Source organism: Oncorhynchus clarkii, chromosome 4 (genome assembly GCF_045791955.1).
Source record: "Oncorhynchus clarkii lewisi isolate Uvic-CL-2024 chromosome 4, UVic_Ocla_1.0, whole genome shotgun sequence".
Taxonomy (NCBI): domain Eukaryota; kingdom Metazoa; phylum Chordata; class Actinopteri; order Salmoniformes; family Salmonidae; genus Oncorhynchus; species Oncorhynchus clarkii.
In genome coordinates, this window is record NC_092150.1 from 841571 (window position 1) to 864971 (window position 23401).

Genomic DNA, 23401 nt, shown 5'->3' on the forward strand with positions numbered 1-23401 from the left:
GAACAAGTTCTCATTTACAACTGACCAACTGCGACCTGGCCAAGATAAAGCAAAACAGTGCTACAGAAACAACAACACAGAGTTACACATGGAAATAACAAACATACAGTCAATAAGCCAGTAGGGGAAAGGGTATATATGCAGTGTTTGCAAATGAGGTAAGATAAGGGAGGTAAGGCAATAAAATAGGCTTTGTGGCGAGGTAATTATGATATAGCAATTAAACACTGGAGTGATAGATGTGCAGAAGATGAATGTGCAAGTAGAGATACTGGGGTGCAAAGGAGCAAAATAAATACATAACAGTATGGGGATGAGGTAGTTGGATGGGCTATTTACAGATCAGCTATGTACAGGTGCAGTGATCTGTGAGCTGCTCTGACAGCTGGTGCTTAAAGCTAGTGAAGGAGATATGAATCTCCAGCTTCAGAGATTTTTGTAGTTCGTTCCAGTCATTGACAGCAGAGAACTGGAAGGAAATACGGCCAAAGTAGGAATTGGCTTTTAGGATGACCAGTGAGATATACCTGCTGGAGCGCGTGCTACGAGTGGGTGCTGCTATGGTGACCAGTGAAATGAGAAGGCGGGGCTTTACCTAGAAAAGACTTGTAGATGACCTGGAGCCAGTGGGTTTGGCAACGAGTATGAAGCGATGGCCAGCCAACGAGAGCGTACAGGTCGGAATGGTGGGTAGTGTATGGGGCTTTGGTGACAAAACGGATGGCACTGTGATAGACTACATCCAGTTTGTTGAGCAGAGTGTTGGAGGCTATTTTATAGATGACATCACCGAAGTTGAGGATCGGTAGGATTGTCAGTTTTATAGGGGTATGTTTGGCAGCATGAGTGAAGGATGCTTTGTTGCGATATAGGAAGCCGATTCTAGATTTAATTTTGGACTTAAGATGTTTAATGTGAGTCTGGAAGGAGAGTTTACAGTCTAACCAGACACCCAGGTATTTGTAGTTGTCAGAACCGTCCAGAGTAGTGATGTTGGACGGGCGGGCAGGTGTGGGCAGCGATTGGTTGTAGAGCATGCATTTAGTTTTACTTGCATTTAAGAGCAGTTGGCCACGGAAGGAGAGTTGTATGGCATTGAAGCTTGCCTGGAGGGTTGTTAACACAGTATCCAAAGAAGGGCCAGAAGAATACAGAATGGTGTCGTCTGCGTAGAGGTGGATCAGAGAATCACCGGCAGCAAGAGCGACATCATTGATGTATACAGAGAAGAGAGTCTTACAAGAGTCTAACACCTAATGCTAACCCTAACCACATCGCCCCTAACCACATCACACCTAACCCTAACTACCCAGTCAGTTAGAATACCTCATGATAAGCTCCAGACCACACTATCTACCCTTACTACTATTTATCAACCTCTGTCTTTTAATTTGAACTCACATGCTCCGGTATTTGAGAAATATTATGTACTGAATAATTCCACGACACTATTTACCACTACAAGCCGATGCTGACACTAAGGCTGCATTCAATTAGCGATGGCCATAAGAAAACAAGAAAATGCTCATCCTGTGGTGGCACTCCTAGTGGCCGGTGATTTTAATGAAACTATAATCCGCTCTAACAGCATGTCACGTGTAACTACAGTAAAAAAATTAAAATAAATTATAGACCACCTTTACTCCACACAAAGAGACGCATACAAAGCTCTCCCTCCATTTGGCAAATCTGACCGTAACTCTAACCTCCTGTTTCCTGCTTACATGCAAAAACTAAAGCAGGAAGTGACTCGCTCAATAAAGAAGTGGTCAAATGACGCGGATGCGTTGATGAGTTTCCTGCCATGTCAGAGGAAGGCCCTGTAAGCTACAGGACTGTTTTGCACAGACTGGAATATGTTCCGGGATTCTTCTGATGGCATTGAGGACTAATACGGTATCAGTCACCGGCTTCATTAATAAGTGCATCGATGACGTCATTCCCACAGTGACCCTTAGGGGTGTGTGCTTAGTCCCCTCCTGTTTTCCCTGTTCACCCACGACTGCATGGCCACCCATGGCTCCAACGCACATCATTACGTTTTCTGAAGACACGACAGTGGTGCCATGACGACAACCTGTCACTCAACGTGAGCAAGACAAAGGAGCTTATCGTGGACTACAGGAAAATCAGGACCGAGCACGCCCCCATTCTCATCGAAGGGGCTGTAGTGGAGCAGGTTGAGAGCTTCAAGTTCCTTGGTGTCCACATCGCTAAGGATTTATCAAGGTCCAAACACACCAAGACAGTCATGAAGAGGGCACGACAACGCCTATTCTCCCTCTGGAGGCAAAAAAAGATTTGGGACCTCAAAAAGTTACACAGCTGCACCATTGAGAGCATCCTGACTGGTTGCATCACCACTTGATATGCTGCACGGCATCCAACCGCAAGGCGCTACAGAGGGTAGTGCGTACGGCCCAGTACATCACTTGGTCCGAGTTTCTTGCCATCCAGGACCTCTATACCAGGCATGTCAGAGGAAGGCCCTAAACATTGTCAAAGACTCCAGCCACCCTAGTCATAGACTGTTCTCTCTGCTACCGCACAGCAAGCGGTACCGGAGTGTCAAATCTGGGACCAAAAGGCTCCTCAACAGCTTCTACCCCCAAGCCATAAGACTGCTGAACAGCTTCTACCCCCAAGCTATACGACTGCTGAACAGCTTCTACCCCCAAGCCATAAGACTGCTGAACAGCTTCTACCCCAAGCCATCAGACTGCTGAACAGGTTCTACCCCCAAGCCATACGACTGCTGAACAGCTTCTACCCCAAGCCATAAGACTGCTGAACAGCTTCTACCCCAAGCCATACGACTGCTGAACAGCTTCAACCCCCAAGCTATACGACTGCTGAACAGCTTCTACCCCCAAGCCATAAGACTGCTGAACAGCTTCTACCCCAAGCCATCAGACTGCTGAACAGCTTCTACCCCCAAGCCATAAGACTGCTGAACAGCTTCTACCCCCAAGCCATCAGACTGCTGAACAGCTTCTACCCCCAAGCCATACGACTGCTGAACAGCTTCTACCCCCAAGCCATTAGACTGCTGAACAGCTTCTACCCCGAAGCCATCAGACTGCTGAACAGCTTCTACCTCCAAACCATCAGACTGCTGAACAGCTTCTACCCCCAAGCCATAAGACTGCTGAACAGCTTCTACCCCCAAGCCATAAGACTGCTGAACAGCTTCTACCCCCAAGCCATAAGACTGCTGAACAGCTTCTACCCCCAAGCCATAAGACTGCTGAACAGCTTCTACCCCCAAGCCATAAGACTGCAGAACAGCTGAACAGCTTCTACCCCCAAGCCATCAGACTGCTGAACAGCTTCTACCCCCAAGCCATAAGACTGCTGAACAGCTGAACAGCTTCTACCCCCAAGCCATAAGACTGCTGAACAGCTTCTACCCCCAAGCCATAAGACTGCTGAACAGCTGAACAGCTTCTACCCCCAAGCCATCAGACTGCTGAACAGCTGAACAGCTTCTACCCCCAAGCCATAAGACTGCTGAACAGCTGAACAGCTTCTACCCCCAAGCCATTAGACTGCTGAACAGCTTCTACCCCCAAGCCATAAGACTGCTGAACAGCTGAACAGCTTCTACCCCCAAGCCATAAGACTGCTGAACAGCTGAACAGCTTCTACCCCCAAGCCATACGACTGCTGAACAGTTAATCAAAATACATGAATACCTTATTTTATGCCCTGACTGTCTTGTTCAATGTACACTAACTGAACTTAACCACACATACAACACTGACACTCCAACACACACACACACACACACACACACACACACACGCACACACGCACACACACACACACAAAACACATGCGCACACACACATGCATATCGACGCCATACACACACACACACACACATGCATATCGACGCCATACACACACACACACACACACACACACACACACACACATGCATATCGACGCCATACACACACACGCACACACACACACACACACACACAAAACACATGCGCACACACACACAAAACACATGCGCACACACACATGCATATCAACGCCATACACACACATACAGTTGAAGTTGGAAGTTTACATACACTTTAGCCAAATACATTTAAACTCAGTTTTTCACAATTCCTGACATTTAATCCGAGTAAAAAATCCCTGTTTTAGGTCACTTAGGATCACTACTTTATAGTAAGAATGTGAAATGTCAGAATAATAGTAGAGAGTGATTTATTTCACCTTTTATTTGTTTCATCACATTCCCAGTGGGTCAGAAGTTTAGATACACTCAAATAGTATTTGGTAGCATTGTTTAACTTGGGTCAAAAGTTTCGGGTAGCCTTCCACAAGCTGTCCCAATCCCCTGTATATAGCCCATCTCACCTCAGAGTAGTGTCTGATGTCCTCCCAGTCACCCTGTCCCAGTCACCCTGTCCCACTCCCCTGTATATAGCCCATCTCACCTCAGAGTAGTGTCTGATGCCCTCCCAGTCACCTGTATATAGGGTTAGTATTGTTGACATCCCCTAGGTTACGGTTAATATTGTGGACATCCTCTAGGTTACGGTTAATATTGTTGACATCCTCTAGGTTAGGCTTAATATTGTGGTTACCTTCTAGGTTGGGGTTAATATTGGGGTTATCCTCTAGGTGGGGTTATGGTTAATATTGGGGTTATCCTCTAGGTGGGGTTAGGGTTAATATTGGGGTCATCCTCTAGGTGGGGTTAGGGTTAATATTGGGGTCATCCTCTAGGTAGGGTTAGGGTTAATATTGGGGTTATCCTCTAGGTGGGGTTAGGGTTAATATTATGGTTACCTTCTAGGTTGGGGAGATCAATGAGCAGCTGAGCATGCTGATGGAGACCATCCAGGCCAAAGACGAGGTCATCATTAAACTGTCCCAGACACCCCCCCAGGGAGCAGACGGGACCACCCCCCTGCTGCAGGACTGCAGCTCAGCTCCACCCCCCGCCAGCCAGCAACAGGAGATAAACAATCTTAAGGTACAAACAGGGCTGGGGGGGGGGGGGGGGGGTCAGAACCATACAGTAATAATTATTGTGGTGGGTCAGAACCACATTAATAATTCTAGTGGGGGGGTTGGGTCAGAACCACACAGTAATAACTCTGGGGGGGGGTCAGAACCACACAGTAATAACTCTGGTGGGGGGGTTGGGTAAGAACCACACAGTAATAACTCTGGTGGGGGGTTGGGTCAGAACCACACAGTAATAACTCTGGTGGGGGGGTTGGGTCAGAACCACACAGTAATAACTCTGGTGGGGGGGTTGGGTCAGAACCACACAGTAATAACTATGGTGGGGGGGTTGGGTCAGAACCACACAGTAATAACTCTGGGGGGGGTTGGGTCAGAACCACACAGTAATAACTCTGGGGGGGGGGGGGGTTGGGTCAGAACCACACAGTAATAATTATTGTGGTGGATCAGAACCACACAGTAATAACTATTGGGGGGGGGGGTCAGAACCACACAGTAATAACTCTGGTGGGGGGGGTTGGGTAAGAACCACACAGTAATAACTCTGGTGGGGGGGTTGGGTCAGAACCACACAGTAATAACTCTGGGGGGGGGGGGTTGGGTCAGAACCACACAGTAATAACTCTGGTGGGGGGGTTGGGTCAGAACCACACAGTAATAACTCTGGTGGGGGGGTTGGGTCAGAACCACACAGTAATAACTCTGGCTGGGGTTGGGTCAGAACCACACAGTAATAACTCTGGGGGGGGGAGTCAGAACCATACAGTAATATCTCTGGTGGGGGGGGTCTTGTTTAAATGTGAAGAACCACACAGTAATAACTCAACTGAACACAGCTAATATCCTATTTTTCATGTTATGACAGTTTTTATGATGCTTATAAAATGGTATTTCCATTTCAGGACAGTGTTCAGGGCTATAAATCCCAGAACAAGTTCCTGAATAAGGAGATCCTGGAGCTGACTATTCTACTGAGGAACGCTGAGGCCAGGGAGAGATCTCTGGAGGTTAAGGTACTACTGGGCTGCAGGACTGCTGGTTTGGTGCTGTTGGTGTGTACTACTGGTTTGGTGCTGTTGGTGTGTACTACTGGGGTGCATGACTACTGGTTTGGTGCTGTTGGTGTGTACTACTGGTTTGGTGCTGTTGGTGTGTACTACTGGGGTACAGGACTGCTGGTTTGGTGCTGTTGGTGTGTACTACTGGTTTGGTGCTGTTGGTGTGTACTACGGGGTACAGGACTGCTGGTTTGGTGCTGTTGGTGTGTACTACTGGTTTGGTGCTGTTGGTGTGTACTACTGGTTTGGTGCTGTTGGTGTGTACTACTGGTTTGGTGCTGTTGGTGTGTACTACTGGTTTGGTGCTGTTGGTGTGTACTACTGGTTTGGTGCTGTTGGTGTGTACTACTGGGGTACAGGACTACTGGTTTGGTGCTGTTGGTGTGTACTACTGGTTTGGTGCTGTTGGTGTGTACTACTGGGGTACAGGACTACTGGTTGGGTGCTGTTGGTGTGTACTACTGGGGTACAGGACTACTGGTTTGGTGCTGTTGGTGTGTACTACTGGTTTGGTGCTGTTGGTGTGTACTACTGGTTTGGTGCTGTTGGTGTGTACTACTGGTTTGGTGCTGTTGGTGTGTACTGCTGGGGTACAGGACTACTGGTTTGGTGCTGTTGGTGTGTACTACTGGTTTGGTGCTGTTGGTGTGTACTACTGGGGTACAGGACTACTGGTTGGGTGCTGTTGGTGTGTACTACTGGGGTACAGGACTACTGGTTTGGTGCTGTTGGTGTGTACTACTGGGGTACAGGACTACTGGTTTGGTGCTGTTGGTGTGTACTACTGGGGTGCAGGACTACTGGTTTGGTGCTGTTGGTGTGTACTACTGGTTTGGTGCTGTTGGTGTGTACTACTGGGGTACAGGACTACTGGTTGGGTGCTGTTGGTGTGTACTACTGGGGTACAGGACTACTGGTTTGTGCTGTTGGTGTGTACTACTGGTTTGGTGCTGTTGGTGTGTACTACTGGGGTACAGGACTACTGGTTGGGTGCTGTTGGTGTGTACTACTGGGGTACAGGACTACTGGTTGGGTGCTGTTGGTGTGTACTACTGGGGTACAGGACTACTGGTTTGGTGCTGTTGGTGTGTACTACTGGTTTGGTGCTGTTGGTGTGTACTACTGGGGTACAGGACTACTGGTTTGGTGCTGTTGGTGTGTACTACTGGTTTGGTGCTGTTGGTGTGTACTACTGGTCTGGTGCTGTTGGTGTGTACTACTGGGGTACAGGACTACTGGTTTGGTGCTGTTGGTGTGTACTACTGGTTTGGTGCTGTTGGTGTGTACTACTGGGGTACAGGACTGCTGGTTTGGTGCTGTTGGTGTGTACTACTGGTTTGGTGCTGTTGGTGTGTACTACTGGGGTACAGGACTACTGGTTTGGTGCTGTTGGTGTGTACTACTGGTTTGGTGCTGTTGGTGTGTACTACTGGGGTACAGGACTACTGGTTTGGTGCTGTTGGTGTGTACTACTGGGGTACAGGACTACTGGTTGGGTGCTGTTGGTGTGTACTACTGGGGTGCAGGACTACTGGTTTGGTGCTGTTGGTGTGTAAGACTGGTTTGGTGCTGTTGGTGTGTACTACTGGGCTGCAGGACTGCTGGTTTGGTGCTGTTGGTGTGTAAGACTGGTTTGGTGCTGTTGGTGTGTACTACTGGGGTACAAGACTACTGGTTTGGTGCTGTTGGTGTGTACTACTGGTTTGGTGCTGTTGGTGTGTACTACTGGGGTACATGACTGCTGGTTTGGTGCTGTTGGTGTGTACTACTGGTTTGGTGCTGTTTGTGTGTACTACTGGGGTACAGGACTACTGGTTGGGTGCTGTTGGTGTGTACTACTGGGGTACAGGACTACTGGTTGGGTGCTGTTGGTGTGTACTCCTGGGGTACAGGACTACTGGTTTGGTGCTGTTGGTGTGTACTACTGGGGTACAGGACTACTGGTTTGGTGCTGTTGGTGTGTACTACTGGGGTACAGGACTACTGGTTTGGTGCTGTTGGTGTGTACTACTGGGGTACAGGACTACTGGTTTGGTGCTGTTGGTGTGTACTACTGGGGTACAGGACTACTGGTTTGGTGCTGTTGGTGTGTACAACTGGTTTGGTGCTATTGGTGTGTACTACTGGGGTACAGGACTACTGGTTTGGTGCTGTTGGTGTGTACTACTGGGGTGCAGGACTACTGGTTTGGTGCTGTTGGTGTGTACTACTGGTTTGGTGCTGTTGGTGTGTACTACTGGGGTACAGGACTACTGGTTGGGTGCTGTTGGTGTGTACTACTGGCTTACAGGACTACTGGTTTGGTGCTGTTGGTGTGTACTACTGGGGTGCAGGACTACTGGTTTGGTGCTGTTGGTGTGTACTACTGGTTTGGTGCTGTTGGTGTGTACTACTGGGGTACAGGACTACTGGTTTGGTGCTGTTGGTGTGTACTACCGGGGTACAGGACTACTGGTTTGGTGCTGTTGGTGTGTACTACTGGAGTGCAGGACTACTGGTCTGGTGCTGTTGGTGTGTACTACCGGGGTACAGGACTACTGGTTTGGTGCTGTTGGTGTGTACTACTGGGGTGCAGGACTACTGGTCTGGTGCTGTTGGTGTGTACTACTGGGGTACAGGACTACTGGTTTGGTGCTGTTGGTGTGTACTACTGGGGTACAGGACTACTGGTTTGGTGCTGTTGGTGTGTAAGACTGGTTTGGTGCTGTTGGTGTGTACTACTGGGGTACAGGACTACTGGTTTGGTGCTGTTGGTGTGTACTACTGGGGTACAGGACTACTGGTTTGGTGCTGAGGTTGGTTTTAATTGGTTGGTGCTGAGGTTGGTTTTAATTGGTTGGTGCTGAGGTTGGTTTTAATTGGTTGGTGTGTGGATGGTTTTAATTGGTTGGTGTGTGGATGGTTTTAATTGGTTGGTGTGTGGGTGTACAACCAGGAAGAAGTCAGTGCAGCTCTAACCTCCGCTGCTGCCCTCATGCCCTGTCAACATTGCTCACTATGCTTATCTCTCTCTTCTCTTCTCGCTCTCTCTCCTCTCTCCTCTCTTCTCTCTCTCGCTCTCTCTCTCTCTCTCTCTCTCTTTCTCTCTCCTCTCTCCTCTCTTCTCGCTCTCTCTCTCTCTCTCTCTCTCTCTCTCTCGCTCTCCTCTCTCTCGCCTCTCTCTCTCTTCTCCTCTCTCTTCTCCTCTCCTCTCTCTCCTCCTCTCTCCTATCTGTGTGTGTCTCTCTGGGTTCCAGTATGTGGCGTTGGAGGCTAAAGTGTGTCAGGTTGAGAGTAAGTACCTGGTGCTGCTTCAGGACCTGAAGAACCCAGTGTGTTCCTCTTCAGAACAGAGTCCTGCCAGGGAGGTCATCTCTAGACTGTTGGAGGATGCACTGAACAACACTGACCCTACGGGACACGCCGTCTTTAAGCCACACCCTGTCAGGTAAACGCACACACACGCTCTACAGGTGGATAGCACCTGATCTATACTGTTCCGTAAACAGAACCAATATTTTAAAAGTATGGGAACTGGTTAATAACGTTATTCTATGTTCTTGGCGTTGTTTTTCCAGTCCCACAAAAATGTCAACAAAGTTCCTTTGCAAAGCCCTCTGTCACTCGGAAGATGACTTACTGTAGCCTGCCAACAATGTTACAAGATGACGTACTGTAGCCTACCAACGATGTTACAAGATGACGTACTGTAGCCTACCAACAATGTTACAAGATGACTTACTGTAGCCTACCAACGATGTTACAAGATGACTTACTGTAGTCAACCAATGATGTTACAAGATGGCTTATTGTAGCCTACCAACGATGTTACAAGATGACGTACTGTAGCCTACCAACAATGTTACTAGATGACTTACTGTAGCCTACCAACGATGTTACAAGATGACTTACTGTAGTCAACCAACGATGTTACTAGATGGTAGCCTACCAACGATGTTACAAGATGACTTACTGTAGTCTACCAACAATGTTTCAAGATGACTTACTGTAGTCAACCAATGATGTTACAAGATGGCTTATTGTAGCCTACCAACAATGTTACTAGATGACTTACTGTAGTCTACCAACGATGTTACAAGATGACTTACTGTAGCCTACCAGCGATGTTACAAGATGACTTACTGTAGTCTACCAACAGTGTTCCAAGATGGTAGCCTACCATCAATGTTACAAGATGGCTTACTGTAGCCTACCAACAATGTTACTAGATGGTAGCCTACCAGCAATGTTACAAGATGGTAGCCTACCAACAATGTTACTAGATGACTTGCTGTAGCCTACCAACGATGTTACTAGATGGCTTATTGTAGCTTACCAACAATGTTACTAGATGGCTTACTGTAGTCAACCAATGATGTTACAAGATGGTAGCCTACCAACGATGTTACAAGATGGTAGCCTACCAACGATGTTACAAGATGGCTTACTGTAGCCTACCAACGATGTTCCAAGATGGTAGCCTACCAGCAATGTTACAAGATGACTTACTGTAGCCTGCCAACGATGTTACAAGATTACTTACTGTAGCCTACCAACGATCTTACAAGATGGTAGCCTACCAACAATGTTACAAGATGACTTACTGTAGCCTTCCAATGATGTTATAAGATGTTACAAGATGACGTACTGTAGCCTGCCAACGATGTTACTAGATGGCTTACTGTAGCCTATCAACGATGTTACAAGATTACTTACTGTAGCCTACCAACGATCTTACAAGGTGACTTACTGTAGCCTACCAACGATCTTACAAGGTGACTTACTGTAGCCTGCCTACTTAGCCATACACTCTGTTTTGTCTAATGCATTTAAATAGCTTGACCAATTCACAGACACTGATTGGTGAACTAATTTAATGTTGAGCTAAATGTAAAAGAAAAGTACATTTCAGAGGTTGAAAAAATAACTGAAAGGAATGATATAAACTGGTACTTGTTTGGGTTCAAACCGGTTTAAACCACCCTTTGATAGGGATTGTTCTGCACCTCCATTACTTCAGCGTCATATGTTAAAGACTTGTTTATTAGTATATTGCTCTATTCAGTATATGCTACTGTGTTAATGTATAAGGATATTGAAAGTACCTTTCCACTGACCCTCTATTCTATTGCTGTTGTGCCCCTGAGCAAGGTACTTAACCTTTTATGATTGTTGTTCGGCTGACGACGCTGTCCTGCTCTCTTGTGTGAGGTTATTTCAATCAATTATTTCCCCTCTCCATCCAACCAGTGAGTACGATGTGTTTGGCTTCAAAACAGTTCCAGAGGAGGATGATGAAGAGGAGAAGCTGGTAGCCAAGGTGAGAGCTCTGGACCTGCACTCCCTTTCCCTGTCTCCTTGCTCTCCCTTTCCCTGTCTCCCTGCCCTCCCTATCCCTGTCTCCCTGCCCTCCCTATCCCTGTCTCCCTGCCCTCCCTTTCCCTGTCTCCCTGCACTCCCTATCCCTGTCTCCCTGCACTCCCTATCCCTGTCTCCCTGCACTCCCTTTCCCTGTCTCCCTGCCCTCCCTATCCCTGTCTCCCTGCCATCCCTATCCCTGTCTCCCTGCACTCCCTTTCCCTGTCTCCCTGCACTCCCTTTCCCTGTCTCCCTGCACTCCCTTTCCCTGTCTCCCTGCACTCCCTATCCCTGTCTCCCTGCCATCCCTATCCCTGTCTCCCTGCACTCCCTTTCCCTGTCTCCCTGCCCTCCCTTTCCCTGTCTCCCTGCACTCCCTTTCCCTGTCTCCCTGCACTCCCTTTACCTGTCTCCCTGCACTCCCTTTCCCTGTCTCCCTGCACTCCCTATCCCTGTCTCCCTGCCATCCCTATCCCTGTCTCCCTGCACTCCCTATCTCTGTCTCCCTGCCATCCCTATCCCTGTCTCCCTGCACTCCCTATCCCTGTCTCCCTGCCCTCCCTATCCCTGTCTCCCTGCACTCCCTTTCCCTGTCTCCCTGCACTCCCTTTCCCTGTCTCCCTGCACTCCCTTTCCCTGTCTCCCTGCACTCCCTATCCCTGGACCTGCACTCCCTATCCCTGGACCTGCACTCCCTATCCCTGGACCTGCACTCCCTATCCCTGTACCCATGCCCCTGCACTCCCTATCCCTGTATCCATGCCCCTGCACTCCCTATCCCTGACTCCCTGGACCTGCCCTCCCTATCCCTGGACCTGCACTCCCTATCCATGGACCTGCACTCCCTATCCCTGTATCCATGCCCCTGCACTCCCTACCCTGACTCCCTGGACCTGCCCTCCCTATCCCTGACTCCCTGGACCTGCACTCCTTATCCCTGACTCCCTGGACCTGCCCTCCCTATCCCTGACTCCCTGCCGCTCTCTCTCCGTCCCTCTTTGTCAATGTACCTCAACCTCCCCTTCCCTCTTCCTCCCTGTCCCTCTATCATCCTTCCCCTCTCCCTCCATGTGCCTCTCTCTGTCCCTCTCCCTACCTTTCCCTCTCACTCCATGTCCCTCTCCCTCCATGTGCCTCTCTCTGTCCCTCTCCCTACCTTTCCCTCTCACTCCATGTCCCTCTCCCTCCCTGACCCTCTCTCTTTCCCTCTCCCTTACCTTTCACTCTCCCTCCATGTCCCTCTCCCTCCCTGACCCTCTCTCTTTCCCTCTCCCTTACCTTTCCCTCTCCCTCCATGTCCCTCTCCCTCCCTGACCCTCTCTCTTTCCCTCTCCCTTACCTTTCCCTCTCCCTCCATGTCCCTCTCCCTCCCTGACCCTCTCTCTGTCCCTCTCCCTACCTTTCCCTCTCCCTCCATGTCCCTCTCCCTCCCTGACCCTCTCTCTGTCCCTCTCCCTGCCTTTCCCTCTCACTCCATGTCCCTCTCCCTCTCTGACCCTCTCTCTTTCCCTCTCCCTTACCTTTCCCTCTCCCTCCATGTCCCTCTCCCTCCCTGACCCTCTCTCTGTCCCTCTCCCTGCCTTTCCCTCTCACTCCATGTCCCTCTCCCTCTCTGACCCTCTCCCTCTCCCTACCTTTCCCTTTCCCTCTCACTCCATGTCTCTCACCCTCCCTGACCCTCTCTCTGTCCCTCTCCCTGCCTTTCCCTCTCCCTACCTTTCCCTCTCCCTCTCACTCCATGTCTCTCTCCCTTCCTGTCCCTCTCTCCCCCTCCCGCTCCTTTTACTCATCATCCTCCCCCTCTCCCCAGGTGAGGGCTCTGGACCTGCCCTCCCTCCCTCCCTCCCTCCCTCATTCCCTCCCTCCCTCTCCTTATTCCCTCCCTCCCTCTCCTTTTACTCATCTTCCTCCTCCTCCCTCTTCCTCTCCTTTTACTCATCATCATCTTCCTCCTCTCCCCAGGTGAGGGCTCTGGACCTGTGCTCCCTCTCCCTAACAGACCCTGAGGTGTCAGTGGGGGTGAAGTGGGAGAACTATCTCTCCTCTACTATGAACAGAGACATGGTGCACTGCCCCGAACTCAAAGCCCTTATGAGGAGCGGGGTGCCACATGTCCACCGCTCCAAGGTACGATATGACATGATATACCTTATAACCACATGTCTTCCGCTCCAAGGTACGATATCATATACTTTATAGCCACATGTCCTCCGCTCCAAGGTACGATATCATATACTTTATAACCACATGTCCTCTGCTCCAAGGTACGATATCATATACTTTATAGCCACATGTCCTCCGCTCCAAGGTACGATATCATATACTTTATAGCCACATGTCCTCCGCTACAAGGTACATTATCATATACTTTATAACCACATGTCCTCTGCTCCAAGGTACGATATCATATACTTTATAGCCACATGTCCTCCGCTCCAAGGTACGATATCATATACTTTATAGCCACATGTCCTCCGCTCCAAGGTACGATATCATATACTTTATAGCCACATGTCCTCCGCTACAAGGTACGATATCATATACTTTATAACCACATGTCCTCTGCTCCAAGGTACGATATCATATACTTTATAGCCACATGTCCTCCGCTCCAAGGTACGATATCATATACTTTATAACCACATGTCCTCCGCTACAAGGATACAACACAATATACATTATTGTGCACAATGGGAAAAATGTATTGGACACTTTTTCAGTACTGCTGTATACAAAATAATAGCGTTTTATTTCTCAGATCAAGGTGTGGGACTGTTTTCCAGAATGGATTCGTTGTTGGTTGCTTGGGCCGATTAATGGTTTAATTAGGGGTTCAAGCAGCATAGCTGAGTGAAACCATATTTTGTTTCTTAATGAAACTTGATACATGGCATTTATATGTACCAAGCTCTCACAAATTGTTTTTCTAGGCTAGAATTTCAAACAACATTGGCCGCTACTGACCAATAAACATTTTTCACACATGCTCCAGGATATGAGTTTAGCTGACCTGTAAAGTGTGGTTGAGTTTCACTGCATGGTGGCGGCTGTTGAACAGGAAAAAATATTAATGCAAGCTCATTGGCTCATAGCAGCCACATTTTGCGTTTAAAAACATAGATGCTACAGTACCATATTTGTTGCCGGTACAGCGGTCCTGGAGAAGGAGACGTATAAAGTCGTCAACATCATTGAGTATAATCCAAAATACCTTCAAAGCATCAGTTTGATTTTGTCTTGATATTTGGCAAGTGTGGTAAACAGTACAGAAGTAACTGGTCCTAGGGCAATGGGCCCAATTTTTCCCTCATTTTTCCTCATTTTCCTCAACCCTGGCAATGCTGCTTGCAGCTTAAATGCAAAGCTGGTGAGACCCTATTGTATTTGTTGTGTTGTATTTGTTGTGTTGTATTTGTTGTGTTGTATTTGTTGTGTTGTATTGTATTTGTTGTGTTGTATTGTATTTGTTGTGTTGTATTTGTTGTGTTGTATTTGTTGTGTTGTATTGTATTTGTTGTGTTGTATTTGTTGTGTTGTATTTGTTGTGTTGTATTGTATTTGTTGTGTTGTATTGTATTTGTTGTGTTGTGTTGTATTTGTTGTGTTGTATTTGTTGTGTTGTATTGTATTTGTTGTGTTGTATTGTATTTGTTGTGTTGTATTTGTTGTGTTGTATTTGTTGTGTTGTATTGTATTTGTTGTGTTGTATTGTATTTGTTGTGTTGTATTGTATTTGTTGTGTTGTATGTGTTGTATTGTATTGTATTTGTTGTATTGTATTGTATTTATTGTGTTGTATTTGTTGTGTTGTATTGTATTTGTTGTGTTGTATGTGTTGTATTGTATTTGTTGTGTTGTATTTGTTGCCGTTGATTATTATTTTCCTTCTTCTGCCAATCGGTGAAAAAAATGCTAATTCCCGTGAGATGGTAAGGCCTAGGGGGTTGCAACCCTGTCATGCGACGCCATGGCAATTGGCCATATGGTGGCGCTATAACAAGCTATTCAAAATTAAACTTTGAAAGCTCGATCTCCTTAATATTCCTTTCGAGCTAGAGTCCTAAAATTCGCTATATTCTGTAGGTCACCTTCCTCACAATATAGATTTTTTTTTCTCCAAAAGGACCCATACGTTCCGGTAAATGGCCTTTTTGAATTTTATGAACAACTCTTAAAACGCTTCTCCTTTGCCACCAAATGACCAATCTGCACAAAACTTGATACATGGAATCTATGGACCAAGCTCTCACCAATTATGTTTTTCCAAGATAGCATCTCAAACAACATGGCTGTGTCGTGGACCTACAACACGGGACACTCTTAAGTCAATATTAAATTAATCGGTCTTTGTCAGCAAGCTGGAGAGGTCACAGTCAACCTTAGATACACAAAGTCCCGGTCTGATGTGCTCTCTAGGGAGTTCCTTACATATAGAGGCTTATATACTGCTATCTAAACCTACATAAACATCATTCATTGGTTCCTACACGTGTCTCCCCATATTAACTTAGAGGACATATTCTGGGCGTTCTGACAGATGGTCCTGAGGAGGTCATGACGCCTCCCCTCATGTCTGAAACACTCCTTGGTTACTGCCTGTGCTTGGTAATGACACCAAAGACAAGATAATATTCTAATATTCAAGGCTGTCTCTTCAACATTTTCTTCACAGCTGCTACTGACCAATAAATATTCATGTGGGCGAGGTCTGGCACATAAATGCATATAAGTCCAACACGGATATTCATCATATTTCAGCACTGTCGAGACTCAACAAATCGAACACTCAGAGGCGCTATAACGGCCACATGTTTATCTCTCTTGATATGTTCATCTCAGGGATGAAATGTGGCAAACGTGCTCAGGGATATGAGTCCGGCTTACCTGTTAAATATGGTTTTGGACACTGTTTATTTTTTTAAACCAATAAATCCAGAGTTTTCCCAGCCCAAAATAAATTGAGGTGTGCAAGCATAAATGAATCAATGACTTCCTCCCACCCTCTTCCCAGGTGTGGCGCTGGTGCGTGTCCTACCACACCAGGAAGTTCCGTGACAGCCTGGCTCCAAACTACTACGAGACCTTACTGGGTGTGGCCAGAGACAAGCCTAATCCCGCCTCCAAACAGATAGAGCTTGACCTGCTGAGGACCTTACCTAACAACAAACACTACTCCTCCCCCGGCGCCGACGGAATACAGAAACTACGTAATGTCCTGCTAGCCTTCTCCTGGAGGAACCCTGACATAGGATACTGCCAGGGACTCAACAGGTACATGACTACTGCAGTACGACTACCATTCTATTACTACAGCTATAGGGCTATATGTCATACTACTAGTATATAGGGCTATATGTCATACTACTAGTATATAGGGCTATAGGGCTATATGTCATACTACTAGTATATAGGGCTATATGTCATACTACTAGTATATAGGGTTATATGTCATACTGCTAGTATATAGGGTTATATGTCATACTACTAGTATATAGGGCTGTATGTCATACTACTAGTATATAGGGCTATAGGGCTATATGTCATACTACTAGTATATAGGGCTATATGTCATACTACTAGTATATAGGGCTATAGGGCTATATGTCATACTACTAGTATATAGGGCTGTATGTCATACTACTAGTATATAGGGCTGTATGTCATACTACTAGTATATAGGGCTGTATGTCATACTACTAGTATATAGGGCTGTATGTCATACTACTAGTATATAGGGCTGTATGTCATACTACTAGTATATAGGGCTGTATGTGGACATACAGCCCTATATGGACATCAGAACAGCGATTACTCACCACGAACTGGCAGAAGCTTTTTTTTTCTTTAATGAGTCCGATGAGCCCGACGTGAAGGACATTCTGCTTTCCCGGGAACAGGCCCAAACCCCGTAATTTGCGTGAAGAGAAGACAGAGAAATAGAGGGTGGAGGTCGGGGTGACTTCTGAGGATTCGTAGGCTATCGAATAAACTACCTTCCGATCTACTAGCTAACATGAAATCATTGGAAAATAAAATCCACAACCTATAAGGAAGATTAAACTACCAACAAGACATTAAAAACTGTAAAATCTTGTGCTTCACGGAGTCGTGGCTGAACGATGATATTATCAACATACAGCTGGCAGGTTAAACGCTGTATAGAGGATAGGATAGAACAGCGGCGTCTGGTAAGACAAGGGGTGGTGGACTATGTATTGTTGTAAATAACAGTTGCTGCATGATATCTAAGGAAGTCTCGAGGTTTTGTTCGCCTGAGGTAGAGTATCTCATGATAAGCTGTAGACCACATCTGTATTTTTCGTAGCTGTCTACATACCACCGCAGACCGATGCTGGCACTAAGACCGCACTCAATGAGCTGTGTTCTGCCATAAGGAAACATGTAAATGCTCATCCAGAGGTGTCGCCCCTAGTGGCCGGGGACTTTAATGCAGGGAAATTTAAATTCGCTTGACAAAATTTCTATCAGCATGTTAAAAATGCAACCAGAGGAAAAAGAACTCTGGACCACCTTTACTCCACACACAGAGTACAAAGCTCTTCCTCGCCCTCCATTTGGCAAATGGACCATAATTCTATCCTCCTGATTCCTGCTTACAATCAAAAATTAAAGCAGGAAGCACCAGTGATTCGGTCAATAAAAAAGTGGTCAGATGAAGCAGATGCTAAGCTACAGGACTGTTTTGCTATCACAGACTGGAACATGTTCCCGGATTCTTCCTATGGCATTAAGGAGTACACCACATCAGTCACTGGCTTTATCAATAAGTGCATCAAGGACGTCATTCCCCACAGTGACTGTACGTACAGGCAACATTCTCACTGAGCTAAAGGCTTGAGCTGCCACTATTAAAGAAGCGGTACTCTAACCCAGACACTTGTAAGAAATCCTGCTATGCCCACCGACGAACTATCAAAGCCCCTGTGGCAGGGCTTGCAAACTATTACAGACTACAAAGGGAAGCACAGGAGCGAGCTTCCCAGTGACACGGGCCTACCAGACGAGCTAAATTACTTCTATGCTCGCTTCGAGGCAAGCAACACTGAAGCATGCATGAGAGCATCAGCTGTTCCGGACGACTGTGTGATCACGCTCTCCGTACCACTCCAGATAACTAGAGGTGCTACTATATATGTTGTTTTCAACACCGCAGCTGACCCTGTGCTGTTCCCAACCTGTTGTTTTCCCTAATCTTCTGTCAGTGCTATGATCATCAGTGTTCTCATCTTCCAGGCTGGCAGCCATAGCTCTGCTGTACCTGGACCAGGAGGATGCTTTCTGGTGTCTAATCACTATCGTGGAGGTCTTCATGCCCCAGGACTACTACACCAAGACCCTGCTGGGATCACAGGTACACTACTATACCACTACTATACCACTACTATACCACTACTACACCACTACTATACCACTACTACACCAAGACCCTGCTGGGATCACAGGTACATTACTATACCACTACTATATCACTACTACACCACTACTATACCACTACTACACCACTACTACACCAAGACCCCGAGTGTGTGTATGTGCGTATCCCACAACTGTTGAGAAGGAGTAAAAGATGTTAGTGACAATAGAGGATGATTCACAACAATTGTTTGCTAATATAATAATAACTTGCAATAATGTAATTTTGGTAATGGCGAGACTGGTGAGAGGTAAAATCCTTTTTATAAAATGCCTACATTACTACAAATATGAATAGCTAATTATGGAAAATAAGAAACAGGATTCTTAAAATATATATATATTCTTTTGATGGCTGTATATAATACAAATCGAGGTGAGGGCGATGGAAATGCGTATGGCGGTTCATCTACTTCTGTTCTGTAAATGGCACTGTGTGCTCTTTTCGAAGGATGGATCCCGGTCTCTTCAGGGCTCTGGGATCCGGGGGGTCGGGGGTGGTCTGCCGGGCATTGGGATGACAACCCAACTCGGGATGAGGAGGGGTTTTAGCGGGTGGAATAGTGGGGACCAATTGGAGGTTTACTTAGTAGCAATGCAAATATAATGGTACAGCTATATAGATACTCAGTCATCATGTTGTTTTTTAATGGTACGTTTACAAACATATATTTTGATAAATAGAATTGAAAGTTGTGTCTCATTATGGTAAGTGGTGAAATAAGTATAGCCAGTTAAAATTGAAAAGGCGATCAGTATTTACCTGGCTAAAAGAGAAGGATTATAATATCTATTGTTTACAGGAAACTCATTCAACAATTTTAAATGAAGTTTTGTGGAAAAAGGACTGGGGGGTGAATATATTTCTCCCATGGGCGAAGAAACTCAAATGGGGTGATGGTTTTAATTAACAGTAATGTTGATCCAAATGTGCAAATTGTCCAAACAGATCAAGGTAGATCAGATATGGCTTATTAACCTATACGGTCCGAATAATGATGATCCAAGCTTCTTTGAAAATATATATAAGAATCTATCAACTCTACAAGCAACTCTAGACTCTATTATTATGGTGGGAGATTTTAATATGGTCTTAAATACCTCTATGGACCGGAAAGGAAATCACACTACAAACTATCACCCTCAGGCACTTAAGGAAATCACACTACAAACTATCACCCTCAGGCACTTAAGGAAATCACACTACAAACTATCACCCTCAGGCACTTAAGGAAATCACACTACAAACTATCACCCTCAGGCTCTTAAGGAAATCACACTACAAACTATCACCCTCAGGCTCTTAAGGAAATCACACTACAAACTATCACCCTCAGGCTCTTAAGGAAATCACACTACAAACTATCACCCTCAGGCACTTAAGGAAATCACACTACAAACTATCACCCTCAGACACTTAAGGAAATCACACTACAAACTATCACCCTCAGGCTCTTAAGGAAATCACACTACAAACTATCACCCTCAGGCTCTTAAGGAAATCACACTACAAACTATCACCCTCAGGCACCTAAGGAAATCACACTACAAACTATCACCCTCAGGCTCTTAAGGAAATCACACTACAAACTAACACCATCAAGCTCTTAAGGAAATCACACTACAAACTATCACCCTCAGGCTCTTAAGGAAATCACACTACAAACTATCACCCTCAGGCACTTAAGGAAATCACACTATAAACTATCACCCTCAGACACTTAAGGAAATCACACTACAAACTATCACCCTCAGGCTCTTAAGGAAATCACACTACAAACTATCACCCTCAGGCTCTTAAGGAAATCACACTACAAACTATCACCCTCAGGCACCTAAGGAAATCACACTACAAACTATCACCCTCAGGCACTTAAGGAAATCACACTACAAACTATCACCCTCAGGCACTTAAGGAAATCACACTACAAACTATCACCCTCAGGCACTTAAGGAAATCACACTACAAACTATCACCCTCAGGCACTTAAGGAAATCACACTACAAACTATCACCCTCAGGCACTTAAGGAGATCACACTACAAACTATCACCCTCAGGCACTTAAGGAAATCACACTACAAACTATCACCCTCAGGCACTTAAGGAAATCACACTACAAACTATCACCCTCTGGCACTTCAGGAAATCACACTACAAACTATCACACTCAGGCACCTAAGGAAATCACACTACAAACTATCACCCTCAGGCTCTTAAGGAAATCACACTACAAACTATCACCCTCAGGCTCTTAAGGAAATCACACTACAAACTATCACCCTCAGGCACCTAAGGAAATCACACTACAAACTATCACCCTCAGGCACTTAAGGAAATCACACTACAAACTATCACCCTCAGGCACTTAAGGAAATCACACTACAAACTATCACCCTCAGGCACTTAAGGAAATCACACTACAAACTATCACCCTCAGGCACTTAAGGAAATCACACTACAAACTATCACCCTCAGGCACTTAAGGAAATCACACTACAAACTATCACCCTCAGGCACTTAAGGAAATCACACTACAAACTATCACCCTCAGGCACTTAAGGAGATCACACTACAAACTATCACCCTCAGGCACTTAAGGAAATCACACTACAAACTATCACCCTCAGGCACTTAAGGAAATCACACTACAAACTATCACCCTCAGGCACTTAAGGAAATCACACTACAAACTATCACCCTCAGGCACTTAAGGAAATCACACTACAAACTATCACCCTCAGGCACTTAAGGAAATCACACTACAAACTATCACCCTCAGGCACTTAAGGAAATCACACTACAAACTATCACCCTCAGGCACTTAAGGAAATCACACTACAAACTATCACCCTCAGACACTTAAGGAAATCACACTACAAACTATCACCCTCAGGCTCTTAAGGAAATCACACTACAAACTATCACCCTCAGGCTCTTAAGGAAATCACACTACAAACTATCACCCTCAGGCACCTAAGGAAATCACACTACAAACTATCACCCTCAGGCTCTTAAGGAAATCACACTACAAACTAACACCATCAAGCTCTTAAGGAAATCACACTACAAACTATCACCCTCAGGCTCTTAAGGAAATCACACTACAAACTATCACCCTCAGGCACTTAAGGAAATCACACTATAAACTATCACCCTCAGACACTTAAGGAAATCACACTACAAACTATCACCCTCAGGCTCTTAAGGAAATCACACTACAAACTATCACCCTCAGGCTCTTAAGGAAATCACACTACAAACTATCACCCTCAGGCACCTAAGGAAATCACACTACAAACTATCACCCTCAGGCACTTAAGGAAATCACACTACAAACTATCACCCTCAGGCACTTAAGGAAATCACACTACAAACTATCACCCTCAGGCACTTAAGGAAATCACACTACAAACTATCACCCTCAGGCACTTAAGGAAATCACACTACAAACTATCACCCTCAGGCACTTAAGGAGATCACACTACAAACTATCACCCTCAGGCACTTAAGGAAATCACACTACAAACTATCACCCTCAGGCACTTAAGGAAATCACACTACAAACTATCACCCTCTGGCACTTCAGGAAATCACACTACAAACTATCACACTCAGGCACCTAAGGAAATCACACTACAAACTATCACCCTCAGGCTCTTAAGGAAATCACACTACAAACTATCACCCTCAGGCTCTTAAGGAAATCACACTACAAACTATCACCCTCAGGCACCTAAGGAAATCACACTACAAACTATCACCCTCAGGCACTTAAGGAAATCACACTACAAACTATCACCCTCAGGCACTTAAGGAAATCACACTACAAACTATCACCCTCAGGCACTTAAGGAAATCACACTACAAACTATCACCCTCAGGCACTTAAGGAAATCACACTACAAACTATCACCCTCAGGCACTTAAGGAAATCACACTACAAACTATCACCCTCAGGCACTTAAGGAAATCACACTACAAACTATCACCCTCAGGCACTTAAGGAGATCACACTACAAACTATCACCCTCAGGCACTTAAGGAAATCACACTACAAACTATCACCCTCAGGCACTTAAGGAAATCACACTACAAACTATCACCCTCAGGCACTTAAGGAAATCACACTACAAACTATCACCCTCAGGCACTTAAGGAAATCACACTACAAACTATCACCCTCAGGCACTTAAGGAAATCACACTACAAACTATCACCCTCAGGCACTTAAGGAAATCACACTACAAACTATCACCCTCTGGCACTTCAGGAAATCACACTACAAACTATCACACTCAGGCACCTAAGGAAATCACACTACAAACTATCACCCTCAGGCACTTAAGGAAATCACACTACAAACTATCACCCTCAGGCACTTAAGGAAATCATGAATGTCATGGATATATTGGAATTAGTGGATATATGGAGGCTTAAATACCCTGACCTAGTGAGATATACATGGAGGAGGTTTAATATCCTGACCTAGTGAGATATACATGGAGGAGGTTTAATATCCTGACCTAGTGAGATATACATGGAGGAGGCTTAAATACCCTGACCTAGTGAGATATA

At 45.9% G+C, this 23401-nt stretch overlaps 1 protein-coding gene across 2 annotated transcripts in view; it reads left to right on the top strand.

Moving 5' to 3' along the window:
• LOC139406272 (TBC1 domain family, member 2B) overlaps positions 1-23401 on the top strand; it is a 132274-nt gene that overhangs the window by 81148 nt on the left and 27725 nt on the right. For both annotated transcript variants that reach the window (XR_011633970.1, XM_071148726.1), the window contains exons 7-13: positions 4820-4999; positions 5898-6008; positions 9290-9480; positions 11283-11352; positions 13353-13517; positions 16402-16661; positions 18645-18762. Coding sequence is in view for 1 of the 2 variants with exons in the window: in XM_071148726.1 (XP_071004827.1) it covers positions 4820-4999; positions 5898-6008; positions 9290-9480; positions 11283-11352; positions 13353-13517; positions 16402-16661; positions 18645-18762 (1095 nt within the window). In the remaining variant the exon portion in view is untranslated. The remainder of the gene's footprint in view (positions 1-4819; positions 5000-5897; positions 6009-9289; positions 9481-11282; positions 11353-13352; positions 13518-16401; positions 16662-18644; positions 18763-23401) is intronic.